At 40.2% G+C, this 21,670-nt stretch overlaps 1 protein-coding gene across 9 annotated transcripts in view; it reads right to left on the bottom strand.

The window, feature by feature from the left end:
- mier3b (mesoderm induction early response 1, family member 3 b) overlaps window positions 1-21,670 on the bottom strand; it is a 69,617-nt gene that overhangs the window by 13,159 nt on the left and 34,788 nt on the right. Inside the window, exons 2-5 of one of the 9 annotated variants that reach the window (XM_077560374.1) lie at window positions 11,295-11,378; window positions 7,162-7,213; window positions 2,436-2,722; window positions 2,144-2,309 (exon numbers count right to left, since the gene is read on the bottom strand). In XM_077560374.1, coding sequence (XP_077416500.1) covers window positions 2,144-2,309; window positions 2,436-2,461 — 192 coding nt within the window. In that variant the 5' untranslated portion in view covers window positions 2,462-2,722; window positions 7,162-7,213; window positions 11,295-11,378. The other 8 variants (XM_077560376.1, XM_077560379.1, XM_077560377.1 and 5 more) reach the window with 8 other exon arrangements.

Here is a 21,670-nt window from a genome sequence, read left to right as displayed (position 1 = left end):
ATATTGCACAATATATTAAATAACAATAATACAGCACAAAGTATAATTAGTGAAAAACATGTAATCGGAAATGCGCGAGGAAAGGGCAGCAGTTACCGTTACCTGAACGACAGTAGGGGGGCTAAGACGACAGGAGCCGCGTATACGACATATCGACAAATTCTGTCACAAGATTCGTCAATAAATGGCAACCGAGAAACACGAGAACTTTAAAACAATAAAATAGCACAGAGACGTTTTGAGAGACGAAAGTGACATTTGTAAGCGACGCTAGTTAGCCAGCGAGCTAACATCAGAGCACTGATGATAAACCTTAAACGTCGATGCATGTAAATATGTACATTTCGTCTGGCGCGGTGTAACATTTGACGGCTTTTGAGTTACCGGTGACGACAACGCGGTGGCGAATTAACGACTCAAGGTGCCGGCTTTTTTTCGCTCACGCCCCAAAAACGCGTAGAATGATATATTTTTTCCTCCAAGCAAACGTTGAAATTTACGTATCAATTTACACCGCCGCTATCCCGAAGCAGCTGAGAGCGAAGGCGCAGTGGCCTTGTAGTGAAGGATCACTCCAGACATTCGGGCACATCTCCGGTCAAATAAGAAACATTATTTTGACACCCTTCGCACTACACAGCCGGTAAAAAACACCATCTCTCCAATCGCTAGCAAAAAAGTCGAAAAACGCGACATGAAATGATAAAAATATCGATTTAAGAGCGCTCGCTTCTCCCCTGTTTTCCCTCTTACCTCCGCCATATTGGTACCTTAGCTAATGAGCCAGTCGTAGCGCAGTACCCGGATGACGGCTCTCGGCCAATCAGAAACCGCGCCGGCCGCCTAGGTCGTGACGCCGTTCAAAACCAACCGCAGATTAACGGGAATCCTTTGAAACGACGTAGAATTTACATTACAATATGTCTATTTTTAAATGAACTAACGTATCCCGTCGTGAAACACGTCTTTAATTCCCATCATTGCGAAATCTCAGGTAATCTTCCTCACCACGAGACGGTCAGTTGCCGGCTCTGTGGAAAGGTATCAGCTGGAATTGTCAAATGCCAACACACGTCGAGCATGAATGGCAAAGACACTCTAATGAGACCCGGTGCAAGAGACGTTTCAAAATTAATATTTTACATTATGCCGATGAAAGAGAGATAGTAAAAAAAAATACATGGTCATATTGTGGAGATGCGGCAAATGAGACGAAGAGACGAAGGCAAATAACTCCACACAAAACAGATTGTTTTCATAGCAAGCAATAATTGTGAAATTAAATGTAATATATAAGTTGAAATATCTTGGACACATCATCACTGCCAATATGGCAGATGATATCTACAGGCAATGTAGGATATTGTATGGCCATGCTAATACACTGCTGCGTAAATTTGGTTCATGTTTTGATGATGCAAAGTTGTTTCTGTTTAAATCATATTATACACCTTTGTATACAGCTCACATTTGACATAGTTATAAAAAAGCAAGTATATATAGGCTTCGGGTGGCCTATAATGATGCTCTACGAGTGCTTTTAAGAAGGCCACGATGGACTAGTGCAACTGAGAGGTTTGTCTCTGCGCCAGTGAACAGTTTGCAAGCTGTACTAAGAACTTTAATGTATAGTTTTATTGGTTGACTGGAAAAGTCTCAAAATGAAATTGTGGTGTCACTCCCGAATATTGGATGTAGTGCAATTCGCTACCAGTCAAACATATGGAAACACTGGTATGCCTGTCTTCTTAATGTGTAACTGTATTATTATTATTTTTAAATCTTTATATGTTTTTGTTGTCGTTTTGTTTTTTAGAGTGGACCCTGAGTCTGGAATACATTTGAATATACAGTAAACCTTCAACCCGTTGATGTCCATCACTTTGATCCAAGAAAGGGCATACTCCCGCCCCTCCCTTAAAGATACAACTCCCTGGTGAAGGTCTACCTTGTGGCACTGGTTCACCACACAAATCATCCATCCACAGCCTTTCCCACCCAGGTAAGGCTTCCGTTAAAACTGGTGGGCCGCACAAGTTCGTCTGACCAGGCCTCATGAGACGTCAGGATAAGGGCAGACCCGGTTGGCACGTTTTAACTATGTCAACGTGGAACTGGTGGCACCCCTGCCTCCTTCACTCACCATGGCAAACAGGACCACCAGTTGGTCAGAAGTGGCTCCCCTGTCATCTTCAACCTCAGATGAAGTGGCCCAGGCATTCATCGCATCCTGGGTTGCCCGCTTCGGCACGCCAGCTGACCTCACCTCTGACAGGGGCCAACAATTCACATCAGGACTCTGGATGTCACTGGGTTGACATGTTGCCATTCATACAACAAATTTTATTTTATTCATGTGTTGATATTACGAGAATGAAGTTTTATGTTTTCGGAAAAAAAAAAACATTTTCTATTTTTTGAGAATCAAGTTGTACCTTGAATGATTCAATGTGTTTGTCATTCCAATCAAATACTTCCATGCCAGGAATGAATTCCAGGGCCTGGCAATAAAAAAAAACTCTGAACAAGAATAGTGCACCGTAGGTAAAGTGAATAGTGTACAATAGGTGAAGTAAATGAGCACACATTTTCAGATATATTACATATTTTCAGATATACACATGATATATAAACAATACATGCTTCCATTCCTAAGCTGTAGTGTGTGTGTGCCAAAAGTGGCTGATCAATGGAGGTCACTGCACCAGCTCTCTGATCCTTCCTGCCAAAAAATAAAAAAATCCAGTGTTATTACATTTTGCAGTTTAAACTACTCCCACATTTAGACGGATAGCCAATTAAAAAAACAACAACTTTTCAATACACATGTATGGTTGGAACTTTAAGGAAAACACCAGTTCTCACATGTGGACACATATAAGAAAAATACTAATTAAAAAGGGAACAAATAACCGTTATTTTCATATATTGGGGGCAGGCCAGGTCTCAGTACGCCACACAGGACTAATTGCATGTGCTGATTGAGATGCCAATTAAGGCAATCAAATAACTTGTCAGCGGTGGTTAAAAATATAGAATTTCTGCCCACACAGGTGCAGGTCTAGTGACAATTTTAGTAATGAAAGCTGGGATGCGCTAACAAAACCTAAGGTCTCATTCATCTGAGCTCATACTTATAATAAGTCAAGCAGTGTTATCAATAACCAATCAGAGAAGAGGGTATTGTCCCAAACATATATTTGTCTGCATTCAGCTCAATGCATTCTAGTATTCTAGTAATGAATTTGTGATTGGATTTTCCAAGGCATATTATTTTTAGGGATGGGCTATTACAGCTGATGGGCCATATTTCAATGTACCAAATACTCACAAATGCTGCTGATACCACTTACCGATACTAGTCACTGGTGTTCTACCCTTACCTAACCCTAACCCCCTAATGGCATGCATGGCTGGCAGAATGTTTTTCTAAGTCAACTGCATACATGTCAATTCTCTCAAATGCCCATAAAGATGCAATTAAAAAAAATATATATATATATTTTTACAAGTATATAAGCCTATATCAGGGATAGGCAAGTTTGGGCCTAGTAAAACCTATGTTTATTTGCTAACTCAATTTGGGTAGTAGTATGACTTTCTCCATTCATTTTCTCTAGTTCTACCTTCCGTTCATGGTATTCTCCAGCTTTTCGTGTTCTTTTTCCCGGATATTGCTAATATTCGAGATTGCCACATCTATCGCAGTGGCGGTCTTCTGATGTTTATCCACCACCACTATCTCAGTGGGCCGTGGCAATGTTGGCTATCACCAGTTTGTCAGTCTGGATCTGGAAGTCCCATATTGGGCCTGGATGTTGTGAATATTTTAAATCTCAAAAATATAGACTTACTTTCTGGAAAATATACAACTATATTTTCATCAATCTATTCTATTCTGTATCATGTATCCCCATTGGGGTCACAGGTGCGCTCGTTGACTGGTTAAGAGGCGGGGCACACACATTTCCAGCAATGGAGTACCCTTAGAAAACCCACGCAGATGTAGGGAGAACATACTAACTCCACAGAGGAAGATCGGAGCCTAAATTTTAACCCACAGCCTCAGAAGTGTGAGACAGATGTGCTTACCGCCTTATTGCATTATGACTTGAATCTAAAAAAATTCAAACTTATTTCCTGACAAATACATGACTATTCTCAACCTATACCTAAGCTTGGTTCAAGTCCAAATTGTACCACTTTGCCTGTACCGTGCTTTGAAAATCAGGTATGCTTGAAAAATTACAGAAGCGATTGTGCCAAAAACAACACGCTTGCCGTGACGTCCGTTAGGCAGAGGCGGGTGACTATTCTTTGTGACGCTATCGCAGAAGCATACGCAGGTCATTAACACTGGTTCAAATGCACCTCCACTCTTTTGTGATCCAGCCAAATTCCCACGCATGTGTCATACTGCGAGGACCGCCAGCAAACACATTGGCATCCAAATTACCCCCCAACTCATTACAGCCAATATTAGATCTCCATCCATTCATTCATTTTCTATAGTCCTCATCCTCATCTGTGTCACAAAGCTGGCGTTGGCTGTGGTAAGCGACAAACACCCTCGACTGGTCGCCGCCAGTCATATAGTGCACTCTCAAATGTTTGACATCTAAAAAAGAAAATGGACCACAGCTACACGTACTGTATATCTATGGAGCTGTTTTGTATTTTAAAGAACTATTAGGAATCACCTTTACTATATCCAGGACAACGAGTGCTTGTTTTTGTATTTTGTGTATGGATTATTTGAAATGTAATGGTTGGGTACAGAATGTACTTCAGTTATCGAATGACCCACATTTTGATGGTTCAAGAAAGGTGCAAGGTCTTGCCACTTGGTGGCGCTGTGTCACAGCTTTCAAAGTTATTCATGACTCAGCTGAAGCAGAAAGAGTGCCGCAAACTCTTCCCCCTTCCACCCTCCAGACCAGCTGCAACATGACTGAGATATCCCTCTCTTTGTTGTGTTCATGATTAACGTGGACAATCATGTATAAACGGGTGTGCTGACAAATGCTCTATTGACTTCTACACTGGGTTTCTTAACAGGGTCAGCAGCTGCACAGCAAGGCTTTGTTTTTAGGGGAAGCCTTTTGAGGTTTATCTTACAAATACTAATGTAAACACATTGCTGTACACTCTCGAAGGTAAAAAGAAAAAGAAAAAAAGAAGAAGATAAATTTATGGCGTTATTGTGATGAACACCATTAAACAATGGGCAGCTGTGGAGCAAATGGAGGCAATCCTACAGACACCATAAATGTTTACACTGATGAGTTGCTTGCTCTTTTTTTTAACGAGCTATTAAGAGACATCATTGCATGAGTCAGTACTGCACTTCTATAAAGAGTGGCCGGGGGCGTTTATCTACTCAAGGGATATTGGGGAGGGGGCTGGGGTGCTGCTGCATGGATTTGGAGATTGGCTTCTACTATTCTATTTTTGTTTGCTTGTTCATTTATTTATTAAATAAATAAATACATTTTACTATCAACTTTTACTTATTGTAATTGATTCACATTGTGTGTGCGTGTTTGTGTAATTTTATACAATATACACACACACACGCATAAATAAATATATATCAGTATATATTGATTGGCATATATGTGTATATGTAACAAAAATTATGTTCTCAGATGTGGACTAGTGGTCCGCCAAAGTACTCTGTAGTGTGGTTGTGATGATCCTCACAAATCAGTACCGTCATTTAAGCTAATGCACTTGAAAAGTGGGTGGCTTCTAATAAAAGTAATAAAAATGTGTTATTCAATACATAATTTAGATGTAAATACTATGAAATCAAAGCTGATATTCTGAACGTTTGTCTCATATTGATTGTTCAATGTGAAACACAAATGTGTTCAGTATACAACAAAAACTGGAACTGACCTTGCCATTTTAACACTTTTAAAGCGGACTGTAAACCTTGAATTTCAAGACATACCAAATCAAACGAAGAAACAGAATCTTAGATTAGCTCCTCTGTTAGTGGTATGAGGTCATTTTCTTTGCACTCATGAAAGAGAATTGAAAAAGTTGTATGCTTCACTATATTTGGTTCTGATCTTAACCTGACAGGGTGTTCATATTTACTTTTGTCTGTAAAACTCACAGTGTTTGACTGCATGGCACAAATCAGCAAATGATGTCACAACCATGTAACATGTAACAGAATGAAAACATCTCACCCGTTCATTGATCTGAGGGACAGCTACATAAGCATTCGAAAATAATGTAGACTTTCTACCCTGTAACACAAGAGGTGACTTGAAGGTGGAGCCAACAAGTGAGAGTGGGCGCTGCAATTTCCTCTCTCTTGCACACTTCAAATCGTGGGTGTTTGTATACTGTATATATCCAGCACTTGCGTCATGCCATGCGCTGGCATGGGCGGAGATTCTCTGACTAACTCAGCAGCAGCAGCAGCAGCAGCAGTGGCGGCGGCGGTAGTGGTGGAAATGTCCATATTTGGTCCAATGACCTAATCAAGAGTTTTACAAGATTGACTGAACTTGAAAAGTGGAACTACATACATTCAAGTATTACTACTTCCAGACGGCCTCTGTACTGCACATTGACAAGATTAAATGTAAGCTGTGTTGTCATGGACATTATGACGAGCCACGTGGGTGACTCTGTCTCCATGGCAACCTCAGAATCCACCACAAGAGCCATTGGGTGGGTGAAGAAGAGAGAACAGAAAATGAAGTGGAAAAAAGTGGGAAAAACCTGCAAGAGTCTCACTTTTCTTTTTTATATGTGTCAAGGTAAACGTGTCAATACATCCTGTGTGCCCTGCGACAAAAGCAAAACGCTTTCAAGTCAAAACTCATTTCTTGCAGTGGTATTAAAACATTTTAGTCTGTATCTTCTCATAGGAGGCTGCGGGAAATGATGTACTCAACTGCAGAGAGGACCAAGAGCCCATTATATCTTTACTTGTCGTGAGGCTTTTATCTGAAAATAAGCGCATTTTCATAATATGGCATACACCATCAATTCTAAATATATGCTATTTGTATAATAATTGTTAATCTACGTAATTTAACATTTGTATGTCAATAAATTAAAATGTTACATTAAAACCACATCTAGGATTGTGGTTCTTAACTTGGGTTCTATGGAGGTCAAGACATACGCCCGACTTACTTGGCCGATCTGTGCTGCAGGGAATTCGGTGAGCTCAGTAGTCGACTTGCAACTGTTGTGATGAAAAAAAAGAAAGTGAATTCACATGTATAACAGAACATATGGTGTTCCACAGGGCTCAGTACTGGGGCTGCTGCTGTTTTCATTGTATCTGCTGCCCCTGAGTTCCATCTTTAGAAAACAGTTGTTGTTGTGGTTGTTTTAAAGTGCTTTATAAATATAGAGTTGAGTTGACTACAGGATTTGCAATGCCACATTGAGCAGTTCTAGTCCAGTACAACGAGCTATCGAGCAAAAATAAAGGAAACTTCCTTAAGATGCATGGAGATGGGGAATTCAAAGTGAAGAGAGACGGATTTGATGACAAGGCTACTCTCCCTGGCCATTTTGTAAATCAATAAACCCTATACATCTCTTGAAAAAAAAGAATCATATTTTTTAGTATTCCCAACAAGGTTAAGAACTACTGATCTCGGAGAACCCTATTTTCGTGCCAGGGCAATTCTAGTTTGGGAATTTGCCAGACTGTGTTGCACCTTGCTGGACATTCCACCAGACAGAGGGCGTTTTCTATTCCATCCCTCAGCCCACCAGACAAATTGGTGACAGAAAGTAGACTAGACTTTAGACAAGGTGAAATCAGGTCTAAGTTGTGACACAGGTGGTGTAACACAATTTTGCTGGATTTTTCCAGGCGCAGACAGAAAGATTCTGCACTCCAATTATTATCATTATTACCATTATTATTATTATTAATATCGTTAATAAATTTGTAAAAGCATCCTCGTACCACGGCACAACTGGTGCAGATGGTTGGTGCCTGTCATGGCGGCAATCCCTGAACCTGCTGTATGTATTTGTTCACTTTTGTCAACCACATGAACCCGATGACACGGTGAGCCATCAATTCCTCTTTTTAAAATTATTTATTACCTATGGAGCTACTTAAACATGATACAAACATTTAAGTGGTCCTAGCTAATGCTGTCTTTTGTTTGTAAGGCATGTGGAACAACCTCCTTTGATAAAAGTAGAAGTAGGTTTTTCAAAAGACAGGACCGACTAATTAAGTGGACCGGGCATCAACATGCATTTGTCCTAAGTAGAACAGGGCTAATGCTAGTCAAGTGCAGACTAATGGAAGGAAAACACTCGTGTGCTTCTCTTTTTTCCCCATAATGCAATCAGGTACAGACTTAAAAGAGACATGTCAGGACAAGTTGCCAATCAATCGCACAAATAGAGAAACAGCCATTCATATTCACATGGACAATTTAGAATCTTCAATGAGCGTAGCTGTTTTTTGGAGAAAAATCACACAAGCATGGGCATGGGTTAGAATTTGTAGCCTTGAAATTCATCCCCAGAACCAATTTGAGAGTCCAACAAGCAAACCACAGGTTCACCGTGCTGCTTGCACATGATTTATTTGCAGAAAAACAAAATCAAACGCCTGGCGAGCATTTGTGCACTGAAATAAGAGAGGCAAACGTGGGCCCTTTTTCTTCACACCTACAAAATTGATCCCCGTGTGACTCAGCAACGTGAGGCTGACATTTTTGCCGTTTCATTGGTTCGCCCACAATAAAAAAAAAAGTCAGATTTAGTTTTTTCTTTTCTTCTTCTTTTTTGTAACACTGACAAGTGTGCAAATAACTACTGGGACATGACTTTGCTTACAAAGAGAAATTGAAAGAAAATGTCTGTCACATCTGCAGTGAACTAAAACTGTTCTCACTTTTAAGTCTGAAACCAGTGCAGACTCTCATGTCTCTCTAGGTGGTCACGTGTTGAAAGTGTGTGACCTCTCTCGTTCTAATCCTTTTTATCACAGCTCCATTTTGCAGAGTTTTTTTTTATTTATCAGGAGAACGTAGGTGGGTGGATTGAGGAAGTGTATGGAAATCTCTGGCAGAGTCGCACACTGAGTGCTAAATTATGTAATAACTTTGCTTTCAAAGCTGCCGGCCTACATAGTGTATCTGTATTGTCCAAAATTTGTCTCATCTCCCAATGCACCGCTGTAAAAATAAAATAAAACTTAATAACTCTACATTGTGTACCAATTATTAACTACCGTACATGCTGTTTTTGTGCATTTTAATCCTCCCATCCTCTTGTGTCCTTGTTTTCCCGGCTGATCGGGAACGTTAGGCGCTAAGCTAACTTGCTCTCCACGAGTAGCTTTAAGTAACCAGTCCTTGCCTCCGTGGCAGCAAATAAGATAAACTATTACAAGTAGCGCTACTGGTCAAGGCGGACGAGGAGGAGCTAAGCATGCAAGCACACCAAGCAAGGAGAAAGATGAAGAAGCTAATGCTAATCGCTAAACTAATGATTAAAAACATTCGCAAAAGGCCAGAATTAAGTGCTGAGGTGTGCAGTGCACTTTTCACAGAATTCTGGCTGGAATCGTGTTAGCGTGGAGAGCAACATGCCACGAACAACAATTAATTCCAGCATTACAATTAATACATACCTAAAGATAAAACAATGTTTTTTTTTTAAATTGTTTTTATTTTGCCATAAAAAAAAAGGACAGAGGAAAAAAGTACAAAATAATGAAAAAAATATAAACAAATATAATTCCCTCACAACACAAAAAACCGACATCACAGACATGATCAAAAAACTCAAAACATATGGTACGGTTGTTAGAAACATACATATTGACATAACCTACAAATATATATATGTACACGTATCCTACTCCACACTCACACGTATACACACAAACAATAACAACAATATATTCCTGGTGCTACTTTCGACACACAGTCATTATGGAAGAAAGAGGGAATTTTTTTTTATTTATTATTTATTTTTTTATAGAAATGGTGAGTAAATAATATATCTAATACATTAGCTTAACTTAATGGGGCTAGCTACACAAGCACACGCTCAAAAAACAGAAAAATTGCACCATTTTGCACGCTATTGTATTGAGTTTTGGCATCTATACAATGATATGTGTGAAAAAAACCCTCTATACCTTCGTTTTTTGTTTTCCTCCAGATTTGCTAAGGAACTTTTGTGTATTTTAGAAAATGATATTACATTAAAGAAACAGCAGACATGTTTACATGAAAATACAAGTGTGATATCATCTGACCCTTTTCTCAGCTCCTCTTTGATATCACCTGGACAACTCTCACCCATTGAACTTAAAATCCATACATTAATTGATAATTCATGGTAATTTCAATAATTGCTGTTTGAATGTATAAATGCCAGCCACACTCAGACCTTTTTTCCCCAGAGTTTGCTGCACAGGATCTCAATAGGGTTGTTGTCAGGGGATGATGAGAAGTATTTTTTACTGCTTTGTTTTATTGCTAGTTCTGAGGCGCTGGGTTTAAATCTCAAGTTTGCATGTTCTTCCCAAGCCAGTGCCAGTTTTCTGTGGGTACTCAGACTTTCTCCCACATTAAAAATGATGCATATTTGCTTCATTCGAAGACTCCAAATTGTCAGACATGCGCAATCATTTGGAACACAGTGTAATTTAGGCACTGTTAATGCAGAATATTTGCAGCGACGGCGAGTGACAACGACAGTCGCTTATCTTCGAAGGATGTGAAACAGGTTGTTATATCTCCATGAGACTAAATATAGAGCCCGCGTAACATCCTGAAAACAAAGACAGAGCTGTAAACTTCCTCTTTCTTGCTCTTCCCACCGCTTTATAAATATGCACAACCATTAAACAGCAGCAAATATCATCCATAGGCTATATACGTATTCATATGGTAGTGTTCTGTAATCTGTAAATCTAATCACTTTGGCATTTGTCTAATATTCCTTACACTCACTCACTACCATTCCACAACATTAAAGTTTAAATGTCACATCCCATAAGTTTAAATGAGATTTCCTTTAGTGTGTCTGTCTGCATATCGCATATTCCTGTCCTTTCGCTGCTGTTACACAGGGCAGATATTGTCACTGTCAAATGAAAGAAATCCATCCATTCTTCTTTTTTTTTATATTGCATGTCCTCATTACAGTTTCAGGCAAGGGGCAATCACAGTGCACTATAGACAACCATTCACACTCACATTCACACCAATCACAATTGGTTGGTTGGTAGAGTCCAAATGCTATGTCAGCCAATCATAAACCACGGTACTTACGTGGTCCTCCAAGTTAATCTACCGCGCTGCATGTCGTCTCGTCATCGCTGAAAGATTTTCCATTTCCAGTGGAACGGCTTACTGCTGAAGTCATAAAGACAATAGTTGTTGATTTTTCAATAATTGAGGGTGGCCGACAGCCTTCTATCCCAATAGAATAAATCCACTCTTGCACTAAACAACAACCACATCCCATCTCCATCTTGTGAACCAAAACAATAGCTGACCTTTATTAAAGGGATACTTGACTTATTTATCCATTTACAGCAATAAAAAGTTCATATTTTGTCTGGAATTAATTTGATAACTTTATTTCTTTTCATGTACAATGAATACATTTAAAAACACATTTTGCCACTTGCTCTTGACTGAAAATGACAACACAGGTGCTCAGGGTTTAGGTAACGAACAATCATGGCTCAGTTTGTGAACGTCACATGACCAGGTGAGCCGTGCTCTGCTTTTTGTTGTTGTTGCTTTTACTGCATTTATTCTGCAGTCTGCAGAATCTGTTCTCTAGGCAGGTAAATAAATGAAAATAAATGCTAAAATGTATTAAAGGTTCATTAAGCCAGCCTGCTTTACTCCTTGATCGAGATAACGTTAAAATACATTGTCACGTAGGACAAGGTATACACACACAATAATGATCTAAGCAGACAACACACTCCAAAAGAGTGTCAGAGGTGGTCCACCATGTGGGACGTGCTCCCTTCTGCCTCTGTGGCCTCTGATTCACAAGCCCCTTGCTCCCTAACCTGGGTGGGGGCTGATTTTCACAGCATTGTTCCAGGGCCCTCCGTCCTACGCCATTTTGTTTCATGCGCCGTACAGGAAGTCCAACTTTTTTTTTTCCCAGCGCTGCGAGCTAAGAGTTTTTGCAGGCGCACGAACACACACACACAAACACATCCTCTTTGTTTGTGCTTCCCTTAAACTCGAGTTCAGGATGACCCTCTCTGATGTGACGATGACCCCCCCACCCCCACCCCCGTGGGACAAAGCCAAGAACACGTCTGCTTTCCTTTGCAAGTCAAGATCTCTGACGTACGATAAGAGGAAGTTAGGAACACACGTGCGAAGGCATTCCTGTAAGGATGTTGCAACAAAAAGGATTAAACGTACATTTTTTTACCTGCTCAAACATGAGAGGGAGAAGTGAGAATGAAATTGACGGCATATTTGGGAAGCATGACGTTTTTTTGGCAATGGCAAGAGTTTTTATGATTTTGCCAGTATACACCACCTCTGGGCAGCACAGTAGGTAGCTGGTTGCACATCTGCCTCACAGTTTTGAGGTTCGGAATTCGAATCTTGGTTCTGGCTGTGTGGAGTTCTTTCCATGCTCGTCTCTGGGGGTTTTCTCCCTCATTATAAAAGCATGTATGTCAGGATCATTGAACACTCTTGGGTTGGCAAGCAGTCCAAAACGGAGGGACTGATGAATACCATTATTGTAGATTTGGAAAACAACAACAAAATATACCGCCAATAAGGGCACAGTCAGTAAAGGCCCGATTATCGATCGAGCAACTATTTTTGAACGATTATTTTTTATGAGTTAGGTCTGACAGCAGTCTTTAACATTTTTTGGGGTGCAGAATGGCCGATTATCGATCGATCAACTTTTTTTTTAAATAATTATTTTTGATGAGTTGGGTCTGACAGCAGTTTTTAACCAATTTTTGGGTGCCCAATGCAAAACTGATCTCAGATTTTAAAATATAGGATCCTTGTTTTGTTTAAAAAAAAAAACAAGAAGAAATAAAACATAAAATTCAATAGTTACAAGTAAAAAAAAAACAAAAAAAAAAACAACATAAAACAAAATCTAACTTAACAATGGTATGCACATGGCTACAAGGTTTAAGAGAAAAGCCAGCAGTAATCCTCTGCTAGCTTTCTGTTTGCCGATATTGATAGTTATATTATTATTATATTTGGGAGCTGTACACACCTTTAACTGCATTGCTAGCCATGTAGTTGTTGATGAGTCCAGTCATATAATTAGCTCTTCTAGTCTTACTACAGCTAATCAGTGGAATTTTGCTTATCTGTGGAGAAAAAAAAACAATACGTGCTAGAAAAAAAGGACTGCAATTTAAAAATCAGCATGCCAATTTTAGTTTTAATCAGCATAAAAATGTAACTCAAAAGATAAAAAAACAAAACAAACATCCCCACTGTAATCTTGAGCGATTATATTAATAATAATAATAACGTATCAGATTTATATAGCGCTTTTCTAGACACTCAAAGACGCTTTACAATGGAATGGATACATCATTCATGCACTCTAACATTCACACTGTGGTGGCAATAAGCTACTTAAGTAGCCACAGCTGCCCTGGGGCAAGCTGACGGAAGCGTGGCTGCCCGTGTGCGCCTACGGTCCCTCCGACCACCACCAAACATTCGCACCTTCCATATACTAGTGTGAGTAGCAATGTGTGTGTGTGAAGTGTCTTGCCCAAGGACACGACGACGCATGACTTGGGGAGAGCGGGGATCGAACAGCCGACCTTCTAGTTACAGAACTACCGTCTCTACAAACTGAGGCACGGCCGCCACACTATACCATACCATACTACAGTGCGGAGTGTGATTTCCCCCAAAACCCCGCAATTGATCTATTTGCCGACTTCATTATAAAAAAAATACCTTACTTTATTTTCATAATATTACAACTTTTTTCTTCCTTTACTGTCAAAAGATTACAAGTATAGTGTCAAAACATTAGGAGAAAGAAGCCGGAATATATAATATAATATAATATAATATAATATAATATAATATAATATAATATAATATAATAATTGTTATTCTTACTTGACAGTTTACATTATAATATCACCTTAAAAAAAATCAATATGGCTGTCATTTTTCACCTAGAAAAAAAAATACATATGGAAAATGCCATCCATAATTATGCTGTTGCAACTAAGATATTGCCACTTTTGCAATGTCAGAATTGTCACCAAAAATGAAGGATGGCATTGCATACATGCTGTGCACTATATGTTGAATGAATAACAGTGACTAATAAAGCAAATCTCCTCTTTTCATAGCCAGAAGGACCACCCCCATAGGGATTTGTGTTTTGTTCAAACACATTCCCGCAATGAAAGACACTGACAAGCATCTTTGGGAATCGAAACGCAAAGACATGGCTGACATTCCATGTCATTAATTGGACTTCCTGTGTGAATGTGTTGCTTCAGGCCTCTAGAGGAGTGGGGCTTCCTCTCCATATGCTTCCTCCAAGGAAGGATGCCATCACACCTCCTCCTCCTCCCTGGAGGTTCCACCCTTTCCTCACTTTAATAAACTCCAGCCCCGGTCCGGTTCAGCGCTGCAGGTCCGGATTGGGTGTGCATGTAAGGTCTGATCGCTTTTCGGTGTGTGGTACAGAAGGTTAAGGCGTGTGCGCCTATATGTTGATATATGTACATGCTACATCGTCTTTGTGCACCTAAATCATCTGTTAAAAAAAACTCTGAAACTTCTCAGCATTGTTTCCAGATATATGTAATTCTCTTGTGGGTTTAAACTTATGTAATACATGTTCAATTGTCCATTACTATCCAGAAAGCATATATTTTTTAAATGAATAGACAGCCAGTATGTGATTAAAAGAACTGAGTGTTGCCTGAATACAATTGTTCATAACAATTATGCATGGAAAAACAAATGCAAACTATAAACAAGAGAAACTCGCATGAATATGTCATAGTATGTAGACAAATCAGTCATTTTTGTTGTTTTTTCAGAAATAACGTGTCCAATAATTAATTTTGTTAGAAATAATGTGAATGTTGACAGATTGTGTCACCAAGCCGAATATCACAAGTTTAGGAAATCCCTGTAGTGTCCAGTTGCTTTATTTTGCGAGACGCCCCCTCCCCCCCCCCAAAATCCTATTTAAAAAAAATAATACACTGATTAAACACACATAGGAAAAAAGCCCTGAAGCCCCGCCCCCCCCCCCAAAAAAAGATTAAAATAAAAAAATATATATTAAAAATGAAAAAGCATTGGGGGGTATCCACGAATATGCACATCTGAAGGTGCCGAAACCGTGAGTATATGGGGGTTGACTATATTATATTTATTTGCAGCTGTAAATTAAGAAAATAGATTTTTTTTGTAAAGATGTGCTGGAAAGTAAGTTTGTAAAAGGGGATACATGTATATGGGCATTGTAGTATGAAGCAGAAAATATATAGTCATTAAATTATATATCATTACATATAAATCAGGCCCTGCTCATATGTAAAGAGTGCCAGTAGGTAAATGGTGTTAACGGAAACGGACCTCTTCAAACTCGTAAACAGATCGGATATAGGTACTAAATCGGAAATGGGCATCAAGTGCCGCAGTATAAAATCCAGCCGACGCCACAACAGCAGCGCAGTTTATGGTGCAGAAGGGAGCACTATCCACCCTCAGAGGCCCAACTATATCAGCGCATTCACTTGTGAGTCACGTAGAAGACGAGGACATCGAGCTCACTGGGCTATGAGAGGAAGAGGAAGAGGAAGAGGAGGAGGTGTGCGAAGAAGATGCGATCGGTTCATACAGAAGAAGCAGAGGGTTGCAACTTGCACGCGGTGAATCATCTCATCGGGATCCCATCGCTCTGGGCACACATCAGAAAGAAAACACTCCCCCTCATCAGTTCTGAAAGAGACTCTCCCACATAGATGAGAGTTTGGGAGCCTCCTTCTGCAGGGCAAGTCGATGGAGACTTGGGAGAAGTTTGGGTGTGAAAAGCCAGAGAGGAAGTCAGGGTCACACGTGCTGCACAGCATCTGAAGCTCCTTCAGCTGTTTGCTTATTATTACTGCTGCTACATATCAACCATTGTTTTCAACCTGGGCTACCTACGACCTCTCATTTGATGAAGAACACCCATCACCTATTTTTGCATTAAATGCCTAATGCCCCCTCACATTAAATCATGCTCAATCAAGCACTTACATTACACCTGTGGACAGTTTTAGAGTCTTCAGTGAACCTTAGATAAATGTTTTTGGAATGTGAGCGGTGGGAGGAAGCCCGAGTTCCCACTAGAATTGTTGCTAGTCACTAAAGATAAAGATAAAAACAAGACCATAGCTAGAGAGATCAGAAAAGCTTTGATACCTACTTTCGATTCTTAATAATAATAACCCTAACCGCCAAACGGTGTTCCGAATGTGCTGGATTGTGCCATAAGATTTTGCTCTTATGGTTTGATAGCTATTACAAGATTTACTTTCAGGCAACCGACGACCAAGATGCTCCAAATGAACACAAAACGGTCACTTTACTTTGTGCTTGTATGGTTTAAAAATATATTACAAGTGTTGTTTTCAAGTGATAACCCGCTTCACTCCAGCTATACTGATGACTTGCACATTTATGTGTGCTTGAAAATGGAATTGTGTTTATTTGTTCTTAACTAGAGGAGCTACATTTGCACTGCATAATTCATTGGTTTTATTCTATGGTTTTACTCTCTTCTCTTGCCAATTCAGTAGTTGGCCATGGCACTTCATAACGCAACACAATGCACATATTGTTTGTCCTTTGGATGTTATTCAAGAGAGATTTGCCATGGGGTTCAATTCATAAACCAAACACAAATCAAAAGGGGGATCAAAAGTCGCTATATTTGGTGCTTGTCACTTTTTTGCCAATAAACTAGTTGCAAAAAAATTATGGAATGCCACTAAAGCTGGCAAAACTGACTTTGAGACTTATTTTCAAGTCTTTACAGGCTACAGCAAACTGTTGTCATGCACACAATCTGCCAAAAAGACAGATAGTGATTCGTTTTTTTGTTAGCATATATTTGCTACTTCTCACAAAGAGTCCAATCAGATTGCTCTAATGGCATCCCCATGCTGCTCACAGCCACTAAGGGGCCATATTTGCCTTGGGACCCTAGTTCTGTGAATGTCTCACTTTGATCAGGAAAAACAACTAAAAGCCTTCTCGGGGGCATATTTGCACATTAACCAGGGGATTGCTAAAATATGCTGTGGCACCACAGTTGTAAATTAATGTATTGTATTGCCACGTTAAATGGCACTTCATTTTATTTAGTGCTTTTCCACCTTACAAGGCCCTCAAAGTGCTTTGCGTTTAACTACTGATGACGCAGCATCAGGAACAACTGGGGGTTCAGTATTCTTGCTCAAGGATACTTTGACGTGGTCACGGTGGCATGGGATCAAACCCACAACCTCTTGTCCATTACATTTTGGCATTGCTTTGCATTTGACATCCTTAAATCGATTTGAACTTAAAGTATAAAACTGGTTCTCTTCTGTACAGGAAGACATTTTCGTACGATGGTCAAAGATGAAATCGTGACCAAAAATAACAATGAAAAGTCATGTTGTTGTCTATACTGCTCACAGCCACCAGGAGTCCCATGTGCACACATATGAGTATTGCAATGGAAGGCTGCGATGTATTTATTTTTATTTTTTTTCACTCACACAAACATGCACACAGACAAACACGGTCTCCCAGGCGGGGAAGCGAACCCACGCCAACCTGCATCGAAGGCAAGTGACGGTTCCACTCCGCCACCTGGAGCCCGAAGGCGGCGATGTATTCATTCACACATTTCTGATCAGTGACATCATTAGTGGCATTCAGTAGCCAATTGCATATTATGGATTTGTGGAGTCCTTTATGTCATTTATCTTTAACCCTAACACAACAAGTGGGGTACTACCAAGTGCAAAGTAGGCTACAATGAGCAGGTATTTGCAATTTGAACAGGAGACGGCAACAAGTGGAAAAATGCACCGTGAGAACTTTCCCTACTCAAAAGGGAATGCCATTGTAAGCCTTAGTATGGAGGGTCAGGTGATACAAGTTGATTGAAAAGTGCGTCAAGCTCGCTAGGCATCCGGATTACGTCATGACCATGGCCTGATGGTGTGACATTCCAAAGACAAACGGAATGCAAAGCAACCCGTTTGCACTTAATTGCATTCCATGACCGATTTTTTTATTTTTTTTTGCTGTCCTCTCATCAACAGATTGTTCAGATGGGTCAGTCATAATAAGCGATCATTCTTGTACAGCCTATTTAAGAAGTTTGTGTGGATCCGAATTTTTTATTTTTTTTTATCGGTTGAACTTTGACAACTAAGAAAAGGTACAACTTATTTCTTGTAACATTACGGTGTGTGTGTGTGTGTAATCCAACCCAACTTGTCTCAATGTCCACAACCTGAGTTCTTATAATTATTTTATGAGGTAGCGTTACTTCAACAAAACAAAGCGCCACAGGGTTTTTTCTCTCTCTCGCTTTGGCTTGTTTACAAGATCCATGTCATTGTCATGCAATGTGTCAGCATATAATGACATTGGTGCAGCTCAGCCTGGGAAAAACAATGAGGTCACCTTGAGGCTTTTCTTCCAGGATTGTTTGAAACATAAAAAGATGGTGGCGGTGGTGGGGGGAGGAAGGGGTAGACTTTTCAGGCCTTGGTTCCCATTCAGTCACAAATAACAATGATGAGAAAAAAGTAATGGAATAAACAATAGCTAATCATAACGAACTGCACTATGATTGCTATGTCACAATTTTCAAAACTAATTATGCTACAAATAAATCTTGCTTTTTGATGCTTTTCATTGGGCAAAACTAGGTGCTACACTACAATTTTTTGCAGTACTCTCCTAAAGTGGAAGACATTTTGTTGGACAAGGCCATGACTCATAATTTTAACAAAACATGTACTATTTGCAAGTTTTTTTTTTTAAACACCTTTTGCAAAAAAAATAAAAATGTAGCCAGAGGCATGTAGGAGTGAGTCATCAATTAAGGTTTGCCCTGGCGTTTCTTTATGACACTTTTCACCAAGCAGCAGCCACAAAGTTAAGCTTAATAGCTGTCATTGTTCTGGACATAATCCCTTAAGACGCCACTTCCGATGACTCATCAGAGGTTTGGGTGGCGAGCGGGTAAGCGAGCGGCGAAGGTGCTATGTTCTTGGGATTGGGCGCCAAAGCGTGGATAATTTTGCTCCGTCACAATCCACCATTGTTTAGATGTAGTCTGTCAAGTCACATTGCACCCCTGGTGCGAACTGTCATTTAAAAAATAGGACAAAGCGCTTGCAGATTCTTTTTATTCGGCTGACAGCATTCACAGGGAAAATGTTTGAAAACTCCTGCTGCACATGATTATGCAAGAGAGTCAAAATGTTCATTATTTTACATGGCAATCATCCATCTATCTTTTATATGTAGCACTTAACCTAATTAAAGTCACATACTGTATACACCAGGGATGGGCAACTAGCGGCTCATTGATTAATTTTATTTTTTTTAATACTTTAATTTGATTATTATCATTATTTTATAAACCCCCAAACTTCTTTTAAAAACAAAACATTCAACATACAATTTCAACGTAAAACCACGGGGCTATGGGGGGGAAAAAAATCTACAAAATCTCAAATCTGGAAAAAAAAAAAGTGATTAGGCAAATCTGTAGGTGCCAAACTGCGAATTTGCAGGGGTCAACTGTAGTTTTAAGTTGTAATATCACCATTCACCACTAGATGGCAGGCATATTTACACAATTAGTTGCACTTACACTGGGTCTTATACTGTCCTGTACTACTGTACAACAGGCCTTTTTTTGTGCAGATTTGGAATGATATGGCTCCACCAAAGATTCAAACATGGATCTTCCGCCTTTGAGAAAGTCTCGCCCGCCAAGGCCGAGATAAGAGCCCTATGGGCGGCCTGCCTCAGCACATTTGGCCCCCCCATCCTGGAGCGCCATGGACCAGGGGGAGAGCGCCTGTCTTCGGGGCTTGATGCCTGTTGGCGGGGCTCCATGGACCAGGGGAAAGCTATGCTAACAAGTAACCACCATAAAACCACGCTGCTTGTCCATCCATGTATTTTTATAGTGCTTGCCCTCATTAGAATCACAGGTCACCTGGAGCCTATTTTAACTGGCTTTGGGTGGGCAACACCCAGGACTGGTCGCCAGCCACTCGACCAAGTATTCACATTTACATTCACTCCAACGGATAATTTAGAGTCTTCAATGAACCGATACTATAATTTTTGGAAAGTGGGATGAAGGTAGCGTACCTGAAGAAAATCCATACAAGCATGAGGATAGCATGCAAACTTGAAATTCAAGCCACCATCACAAATAAAGAATCATTTCTGTAATTCTGTTTTATAATTCAAATGTTTTTCGTTTTTTTTTAACATGAAAGCACAGCAAATATTTGTGCGCTGCCATGCTCCACTTGTTGCCTCGGATGCCTCCCTTATCTGTTTACTCTTTGGGAGGGATGGGGAAAGCAAAAAGCAAAAAAGAGAAGCCTCTGTCTCCTCCTCCTCCCTTCATCTTGTTTACAGAGCTACATGTGTGCCCATTAAAAGACTGAGTGCAGCTGAAACGACAGCACACGGGAGGCCTTGTTGTCCCGCGGCCTGCGGTTTAGTGGGCTAAAGGGCACATTCAGTTAATGATCGTTGACCACGCTGCGGTTACGGCTGGCAATGTGCCTCTTCGGCAACATTGGATGTGCCTGCGTGCGTTCCTTTCGTGACACAGGAGGAAGAAAAAAAAAACTGATTCAAACACAATTCTATGATCGTGTGCGGCGGGAAAATGAAAAGATAGACAAGTGTGTGACCTTTGGAAGACACTCTGTGGATTGGAAAAGGGCAGCGCAATCTTGTGGAAGCTCCCCATGGTCAGTCAAAGAGCATTTGGGGCCGCATGACTGCTTGTAATTACACGTCTGGCCACGCGGATGAGAGAGCAGAGCAGTCACTGATGTCTGCGCAAGGCTGCAATATAAAGTTTAGGTCGATGTAATAGTTTCCGAAATGGAAAATCGCCTGTAAAAGCTATTCTGTATAAACTGCACCGATGCACGGGCGCGGAATAAGCGGGTAAAGTGAACCCTTCTATTTTCCAGCCGCGGATGTAGTTTTTGTTCACCTTCAACCTGGATAATGTTCTGGATAAACAGCACCAAAACCAAATGAAACGAACTACGTCAACTTAATGATTTTCTACCCACGCAGACCGAATCCGAAGTATCATTAAAAATAGGAAACCTTTCCTATTTTTTCACCAAGAGGCGTTTCTTTTAAAACAGCGCCAACATGGAACAAGTGGACAAAGTCAACCCAGCAACCCCTTTTACACTGCCTGTAGTGGCAGTTCTATATAAATCCCACTGACACTGGATTACGTAGACAAAGTCGAAGGTGATTTTCCACGCTTACACCACCATTCTTGTTCGTGTCTCTTTTTTCATAAACATGACCATCACAGAATGGGACGGGCAAAGTTAAGCCATTCCAAGCACAGAGATAGTAGCAGAAGT

Source organism: Vanacampus margaritifer, chromosome 3, assembly GCF_051991255.1.
Source record: "Vanacampus margaritifer isolate UIUO_Vmar chromosome 3, RoL_Vmar_1.0, whole genome shotgun sequence".
Classification (NCBI taxonomy): Eukaryota; Metazoa; Chordata; class Actinopteri; order Syngnathiformes; family Syngnathidae; genus Vanacampus; species Vanacampus margaritifer.
Note: the sequence above shows the minus strand (reverse complement) of the source record. Positions and strands in the feature narration are given on the sequence as shown.